At 52.9% G+C, this 8,182-nt stretch overlaps 1 protein-coding gene across 1 annotated transcript; it reads right to left on the reverse strand.

Moving 5' to 3' along the window:
• Positions 1–1,011: 1,011 nt before the first annotated feature.
• KRT13 (keratin 13) lies at positions 1,012–5,208 on the reverse strand. Its single transcript, XM_019747770.2, has 8 exons — positions 4,674–5,208; positions 3,557–3,639; positions 3,204–3,360; positions 2,855–3,016; positions 2,641–2,766; positions 2,328–2,548; positions 1,653–1,678; positions 1,012–1,326 (listed from the first exon to the last, which is right to left on the reverse strand). The coding sequence occupies exons 1-8, from the start codon at positions 5,139–5,141 to the stop codon at positions 1,250–1,252; spliced, it is 1,320 nt and encodes a 439-aa protein (XP_019603329.2). The 5' UTR covers positions 5,142–5,208; the 3' UTR covers positions 1,012–1,249.
• Between the last annotated feature and the right edge of the window lie 2,974 nt (positions 5,209–8,182).

Below are 8,182 nucleotides of genomic sequence, written 5' to 3' on the forward strand. Positions count from 1 at the left end.
GCTGACGGTGAGGAGGAGGGTGACTGAAGCAGCCAGGAGTCACACAGGCAGCACAGCAATTAGCCACCTTTGTGCCGCACCTGCCATGTGGAAGCTTTTCCCTCTGGACCTCTGAGGCCCTGGGACGCCACGAGTACGTTCTGTGGTTAATATCTTTGTCCCGTAAGCGTTGGTGGCATAGGAGAGAGCTTCATTTCTCCCCCAGATTCCCAGAGCTGAACACTCAACTCTGACAAAGGGCCGGCCACCGTCTTGGAAAACACATTGGGACACAGACCTCAGCTCTCACAGTGGGTAAGTCATTTACCCAGTCGCAGCTTCAGCCTTCATTTGCCTACAATGGGCACGAGGGCACCAACTCATGGAATTGTTGTAAAGACGAAATAAAGACAAAAGGAGCTCGTACAGAGTGAGTGCTAGGCTCATTTCTGTTCCCTTCCTTATTGCCCTCCAGTTTGTATCCCTCGCATTAACATACAATGTTAATGTGCCCATTCACAAACAATCACTGGCATACAGGTTAGTCAGACACCAACAAGGTGGGCTGCTTCCTCATAGCTGCAGCCCCAGGAAGCAGGGGTATGAGCCTGCAGCGGCCATGGGCACCTGGCTACCCCTGGGAGGGGCAGTATCCACCCAGCAGGACTGATAAAGCTGCCCTCGCTCCGTACCTCTCCCCAACAGCTCCCTATCACCTGACTAGACTAGAATCCATTCTGCCTTCTTACTGGACACCCTGTAGAGTGTTGAATGGGTTCACATGCCCCCACATGTCTCCAGCTTACAACAGGTGACCACGTCTGCTGGGCGTCCTCACCCGTGCCCCCTGTCTGTCACTGTTGCACCTGTGGACTGGTGGCTGGCCCAGGTGCCTGTGTCCTTCCCCACTGTGAGTTCCCAGACCCGGGCTTGTCGGGGTGACCCACTCTCTCGTAGCCCCAAATCGGAGTCTTGGCAGGTGCCATTCTCAGAAACCAGGCAGAATCAAATATACATTTGCAAAAAGGCAGGAAACTTTATTGAATTTTCTTTTCAGTAGAGGAGCTGAGAAATCAGATTAGCCATGTCAGGGAGAAAAGGAAGCCGACCCAGAGAAAAGAGCACAGAGCATCCACCCTCGGAGAGTGGGGGCCAGGAGCCTGGGAGCAGAGTGACTGAGTGTCCCCCAGTCCCTCCCTCTCTCCTACAGGAACCTTCATCTCACTCTCCTCTGGGTGCTGAAGGCAGAGGGAGGGGATGCCAGGCAGATTTAAGGCCTACGGGTTTCCGAAACGCGGCGGCCGGAATTGGAGCCTGCAGTAGCAGTGCTGCTATTGCTGATGGTTCCTAGGACACAAGGAGGCAAGAGACACTCAGACTGGAGAAGGCACACCTCAGGCCAAATCAGGGCCCCCAAGAGGGCCCTAAACGCCCTCATTGGTCAGGTGGGGGGTTAGTTGATGGGAACTGTATTATTGTCCCCAAAGCTGGCTCCCTCCAAGAAAACCCAGTAGCTCTGTGGGACAGAGCTATCTATATTGAAAGGAAAACAAATGAGCAAATGACCGCTTCCACCACAGCTCCCTCCCTCCCTCCACGGGGAAGCCCAGCACTGCCTCCTTCCCCACACCCCAGGGTATGAACAGGGCCTCTCCCATCCAGTATTTCCTTACCTCCTGTGGAGGTGAAGCCAGACATCCTGGGAGAGAGAAGAGAGGAATCCATGAGCAGAAGTTAACTGAAGACAGATGCTTCCTGTCTTCAGGTGAGATAACTCAGACCATCACTGGGATATGTTACCCTGCTTTGCCCCCAGCACAGGGGGCAGCAGCCGCAGGGGCCTGCAAGACCTGTCTGTCTGAAGCTTCAGGAGGAGATATTACTGGCCCCAAGACGCAGAGCATTTGCTGGAAGCTTTGTCCTGAGGGTTCACTCAGCCCTCAAGCCCCACTCCTTCTCTGTGCCCACAAGGATGGCCCGGTCCCTGCAAATGGTCTGAAGGCAGTGACATCGCCATTTTAATAGTTTTGGGGCTGACCTGAATCCAAGCTAATATTTTTCAAATAGGAGATATTCTCTCCATGGTCCCTATTCCTGCTGGTCTAATGCAGAGGCCCACATTAGAACGTTTAAAGGTATTGACCCTAAAGCCTGCTGAGGGAATGCCCCCACGGTCCAATTCAAGAGGATAGGGGAGCTCTTCTCTTATATCTTTGTCCTGGCTGTTTAAACTCAGACAGGTCCCTTCTCATCTAGGACATGAGGGCCTGATCCCTAACACCCTGACTCCTCTGACATCCAACGGTCCTGCAGTCACCTTCCCACGAGACAGGCTAACGAGGACCTACTTGGCATCCTGGCCCTCAAGCAGGCTGCGGTAGGTGGCGATCTCCTGCTCCAGCCGCGACTTGATGTCCATGAGCTGCCGGTACTCCAGGTTCTGCCGCTCAGTGTCGGCCCTCACATCACTCAGCTGGGCCTCCATACTGCTGATCAGAGCCTGGATCTGTGCCAGCTGCGTGGCATAGCGGCACTCCGTCTCCGCCACGGTGCTCTCCAGCCCAGCTTTCTGGAGGGGCAACAGAAAAGAAGTTATGAGGGGAGCCAGGCCCAAGGGAAGCCTGGAGGTGGGGGCCAATGGGCAGGGGACAGCAGGTGTACCATGCTGAGCTGGGACTGCAGCTCGATCTCCAGGCCCTGGAGCGTCCGCCTGAGCTCCGTGATCTCCGTCTTGCTGGTCTGGATCATTTCAGTGCTGGTAGACACCTCCTTATTCAGCTCTGCACTCTGAAATGCAAGTAGGAAGGAGGTGACGGAGGAGCCCCGCTGGAAGGCACTGGCTCCCCCTGGCTCCATGGGGTAAGAGGGCCGGCACCTTGCTGTGGAACCATTCTTCAGCGTCGCGGCGGTTCTTTTCCGCCATGGCCTCGTACTGCTCCCTCATCTCTGCCAGCACACGGGTCAGGTCAATGCCCGGGGTAGCGTCCATCTCCACGTTGACCTGGCCTACCACCTGGTTGCTGAACTCCTTCATCTCCTGTGGGGATGGGAAAGGAAGCGGTATGAAGCGCCTCATCTTCCCGCTCCTTGGCTCTGGATGCTACTGGAGTATTCTGGAAAGTCCTTCCAGGTCCCACAGTAGAAGGCTCAGTCTGGCTGCAGCAGAGGGCTCCCCTTTCTCAGTGGAGGTGACACAGCGATGGCAGGCCCGTGACCCCTCTCACCTCTTCATGGTTCTTCTTCATGTAGGCCAGCTCTTCCTTCAGGCTCTCGATCTGCATCTCCAGGTCGGCCTTGGCCAGGGTCAGCTCGTCCAGCACCCTGCGCAGGCCGTTGATGTCGGCCTCCACGCTCTGGCGCAGGGCCAGCTCGTTCTCATACCTAAGGGGTGATTTTTTTTCATTGAAAAAGCAATACGTACGTGACATTAGACACTCCCCCTGCCCCTGCACTGGGCTCTGCTATTAATATTTTCGCCAGACCTTCACTCTTGGGAAGCTCCAATTTCATTGTTCAGATGAGCATTTATCTAAAACAAGAGACTGCTGGGAAAGGTGAGTGAGAGAAATAAACTCACTTGAGCCTGAAGTCGTCCGCAGCCAGCCGGGCATTGTCAATCTCCAGGATGACCCGGTTGTTGTCGATGGTGGCCGCCAGGATCTGCAAAATACAGAAGGTAACCCCTGGAGGTTCCACGAGCTTGGGAAGGAGGACTAAGAAAACATGGGCAGGACTGGTTGTCATCAGACTTTTCCATGTGAACTGGGCCTCAGTTCCTGTGCCGTAAAGCGAGGGGCAGGCCGGGACCCTTCAATTTGTTCTGACGCTCTAGCATTCTGTCTGGTCATGATGGAGAAGACCAGAATGTTCATTTCGCAGCAACGACCCAGCCAAGAACATCTTTGGTGGGTCACGTGTCCACAGCCTCAGACTAGTAACCTGTCTAAGCCACTGTGTTGAGAGCCCCCTCCTTAAGTTCAGGACGGAGTCGACCTGCTGCACGCAGTTCATAATAACTGCAACGGAGCTGGCCTCCCAGCTGCGCAGAGGAAAAACCCAACAAACATACCCACCCTTTGAATTCGTTGTCTAAACTTTTGTATTCCAAAGCACTCAAAATCCACCTCTCATGGCTGGGGCTCAGCCCAGGCAGGTGGGTTTCTGTTCCAACGAGCTGGCATCACAACATGACGACAAGCCTTGGAGTGAATCTTGGCTTAGCACTACCTAAGCCTCTGCCTCCATCTCCCCCACCTGGTCTCAGCCAATTGAGAAGAGTTTAAACGGGCCCCTAATAAAATCAACTAGTATTCCCAGACCTGTGAATGAACTTGTACGCCGTTCTCTGTTGAGTTTAGTCATTCTTCATGGCTTTTAAAACTGTCAGGGCTTCCAAATAACTCAGTGAGTTAGGACTATAGGAACTGAGTCACTAACGACATAACTGTTTGGAAAACAGTCAAAATGTTGGCATGAGTAATAACTACAATAAAAATGATGAATGAGAGAAAATGCATTTGGAGAGTTGTGGCATGAGAAAGCCCATCAGGAGCAGACACTTGATAGTAAAAGACTGGCATTTCCCCAGCTCCCCCCATGCACACTGCATCTTCTGGTCCCCTGAGGCACTGCGTTTCCTATCCTTCTAGTCTCTGCCCTCACAGAGGTGCCCTCTGGAATATCCTGGGGCTCACCTTGTCCCGCAGCTCCTCGATGGTCTTGTAGTAGTGGCTGTAGTCGCGCTCCGGGCTGGCTGGGCTCTGCTTCAGGTGCCAGTCACGGATTTTCACTTCCAGGTCAGTGTTGGCCGTCTCCAGGGCGCGCACCTTCTCCAGGTAGGAGGCCAGGCGGTCGTTGAGGTTCTGCATGGTGATCTTCTCGTTGCCAGAGAGGAGGCCGCCCTCGCCACTGCAGTCACCAAAGCCACCGCCAAAACCCCCACCAAAGCCACCTCCAAAGCCACCACAGAAGCCACCCCCAAAACCACTACCGGCCCCTCCACCAAAGCCGCTGCTCATGCCGCCCCCATAGCACCCAGCTGACCCACCAGAGACAACCCGGCTTGAACAGTTAGAGAAATTGCGGCCTCCTCCCAGCTGACAAGAGCCACCCCCAAAGCCACCTCCATAGCTGGCAGAGGAAGTCTGCAAACGAGTACTCATGGTGAGAGCAAGATGGAGAGCAGGTGTGAACAGGAGCTTGGCTTGGCCTGGGCCGAGGACTGTGGCTCTTCCTTCAGTGGACGCCTTTTATACACTCTCCATAGGGGTTGGACAATCGCCCCATATTCTCTCCTCCCTTCCCCACCCTCTGACTGGTGCCAGCTGCATGTCTGTTTCCCACAAACCCAGTTACCTCTGCTCTCCAGGGTGGGTTGTGCCATTGGGGGGGGGGGGTAGCTTTTGTTTTTAATCCTTAACAAAAGGGATGATTCAGAGGGAACTCTGTTCTTCTTGAGACTACCTTTTGACAACTGAATTCTGTTTCACCTCTCCACTTAAGGAACTCACTCCCATAGGCTCTCAGCCCCACCCAATATTAGAATGGGGACTGAGCTGCAACGGCTTCTCGGGGAGCCTCTGTGAAGGGAGCGGTGGCTGCAAAGTGGCCTGGTATTTTTGCAAGGTCACTGCAACCCTTGGCCTCCCTTCTTTCTATTTCTAAAACTTCTACCTGGAATGTTCTGCATCCTCCTTAGTGTTTCATCTACTCCAGTGCCCCCAGCAATTCTCATAGCAAACTTTGCTTGGTCCTGTAAAATCAACTACCTTGAAAGTGTTTAAGCTGAGAAAAAAAAATGGCTCCAAGACCAGCAGATAAAGTCACAGTGACAAGGGACCTTAGGGACTATCCAACATGGCTGGGAAAACTGAGGCACAGAAAGAGCTAATAATACTATTATAATAGCTCATTATAATAGCTAATTGTACATATTATAATAGCTTATACTCTCAGGTCCTTCACCACTTGCAGGCACTGGGCTAAGAACTTTATATTCACTGTCTCATTTAATCTTTGCAGCAGCCCAGTGAGGTGCATCCACTCTTAGCCCAATTTTATACATGAGAAGACTGAGCCTTAAGGGCAGAGCCAGGAGTCTGGTTCTGTCTGACACTAAGGCTCATTTTTTTAGGAATATTTTTCGTATAATAAAATGTACAGATCACGTGTCCGGCTTAAGGCACTTTTACGTATGTATGAAGTTTTCAGCCTGTATTCGCCCGTGTAACCACCACCCAGAACATTTTTAGCAGGGGTGCTCTTTGTGCCTTTCCCCCATCAATTACCCGCACCCCACACCCATAAGACAACCACATTCCAACGTCTGTCACCATAGATCAAGTCAGAGGTTCTCAGCCCAGGGCCGTTTTGCTCCCTGGGTGACATTTGACAATGTCTGGAAATATTTTGGTTGTCACAACAGGGGGCTACTCATAGAATCTGGAGGATAGAGACTAGGGATTCTGCTAGACATCCTACCACACACAGGAAAGCCCCACAATAAAGAATCCTCTGACTTGAAGGGTCAATATTGTCAAGGTTGAGAAAGCCTGGATCCGCCAGGTCTATGAGTTTGATCACTCCATCATACCAGCTGTCTTAGAGGCACAGCCAAGCCAGGAAAGAAGGTCTTACCATACCTTTCTAGCTCCCCCAACCACATGACACCTGCCTCAGTTTGTGAGTGTTTGACCAAGAGGCCACTGAGGAGGATGTGACCCAGGGCCTGGAGCCAGGGTCTTTGCCCAGAAACCTGGGACGTGGCTGACATTGAGGCACTGCTTAGTAACCCTGCCAGAGGGGGCCTTGCCACTCCGCAAGAAAGTGGCCTTGAGGTGGCCTCTCAGAGTCCAGGGTAGGAGAAGTTTCCAGGGCTGAGATTGAAGGACCTTTGTCTCAGGCTCCCAGCCCAATTCATCAGGGGGCCAGGGCTCCTGTGAATGGCCTCTCGGGAGGCTTCTGACCCACAGCAGCCAGAAGGTCTGGTGGGACAAGGCCAGGGGCTGGGGTGAAGTGGCACAGGCTTGAGGTTATCCTGGAAACCCATTGGCTGACTCAGCAAGACCAGGAAAGAGGGCTCTGAGTCAGGGCTTTCTTGCCCTTGGTTTTCTGCAGGTAGAGAAGAGGGCCTGTGCTTTACCCAGTGGGTATCAGCACCAGGGAGAGACTCAGGGTGTGTGGGGCACTCAAGGACCTACATGAGCCCAGGGATTCGGGCTGACCCCTGACCTGGCCCGGCCCTTATGCCCCAAACTGATGGCTCAGCTCTCTCTCTGAAAAGGTGTGATTCAGCCCAAAGCAGGAGCTCTCTCTCTTTCAGTAGAGGATCAAAATTGACAAGAAGGTGATTAATGGAACCTGCCAGGCCTAGAGTGACAATCCTCCCAGGGCTGCTGAGCAGGTTCTAGCCAACGCCTCTCAAAGGAACAATACCGCAGATCCTGCAAAACCCCAGCAGTACAAACATGGGGTGGCCATGGCATGCTTCCCCTCACAAGGTCAGGGTTCAGTCCCTCCCCTCCCTTCCCTTCCCCTCCCTTCCCCTCCCCAGCAGGGACTTGTGCTGCCTGGATGGACACAGGAATGCCTTCCTCTGACCTATGATGAACCCCAGGGCCCACGGGGCTGGGGGACACATGACGGGCCCTCCTGGAGGAGGTTGAGCAGAGGCTCATCCTTGGGACCCAGTTTCCCCTCTCCCAGTTCCAGTTCTCATGGGGCAGGACAGAGTGCTGGGCTAAAGCAATGCTCCCTTGTCTGGAGCTTTCTTCTTTCCTTTCGGACAAAATCAAACCAAATTCAGTGCCCTCCCCTGTAACGTTTCCAGGAAAAGAGAAGGAAAGTTGCATTCTTGAGCACCCCCTGCAACCATGCTTCGCTTAACACATGGTCATTGAGTCCACAAAGCAATGGGAGAGGGTTTATTATTGACCCATTTTATAGATGAGGCAGCTGAGGTCCAGGGAGAACTAGTCATTTGGCGAAGGGCACCGTAAAGTCCAGATTTAAACCTGGCCTCTGGCTCTCTCTACCCCATTTGATGTTGTCTTGGAGCCTTGCTGTGAACTCAGTGTATGATGTATGGGTGTTCCATTCTACATGTGTTAAAAGATAATAAAATAGCACTAGCTATCCTTTCTTGAACACTATGTTAAACACTCTACGTGCATGATCTCATTTGGTCCTCAAAACAACTCTACTA

Source organism: Rhinolophus sinicus, linkage group LG15, assembly GCF_036562045.2.
Source record: "Rhinolophus sinicus isolate RSC01 linkage group LG15, ASM3656204v1, whole genome shotgun sequence".
Lineage (NCBI taxonomy): Eukaryota > Metazoa > Chordata > Mammalia > Chiroptera > Rhinolophidae > Rhinolophus > Rhinolophus sinicus.

What these genes read in the sequence shown, in the direction of transcription:
- KRT13 (XM_019747770.2), bottom strand. Translation starts at nt 5,141, where the DNA reads ATGAGTACTCGTTTGCAGACTTCCTCTGCCAGCTATGGAGGTGGCTTT. An exon ending in TGAAGAAGAACCATGAAGAG is followed by an intron (nt 3,017 to 3,203) that starts GTGAGAGGGGTC and finishes CCATCCCCACAG; the next exon opens with GAGATGAAGGAGTTCAGCAA. An exon ending in CTTGAGGGCCAGGATGCCAA is followed by an intron (nt 1,679 to 2,327) that starts GTAGGTCCTCGT and finishes TCTCTCTCCCAG; the next exon opens with GATGTCTGGCTTCACCTCCA.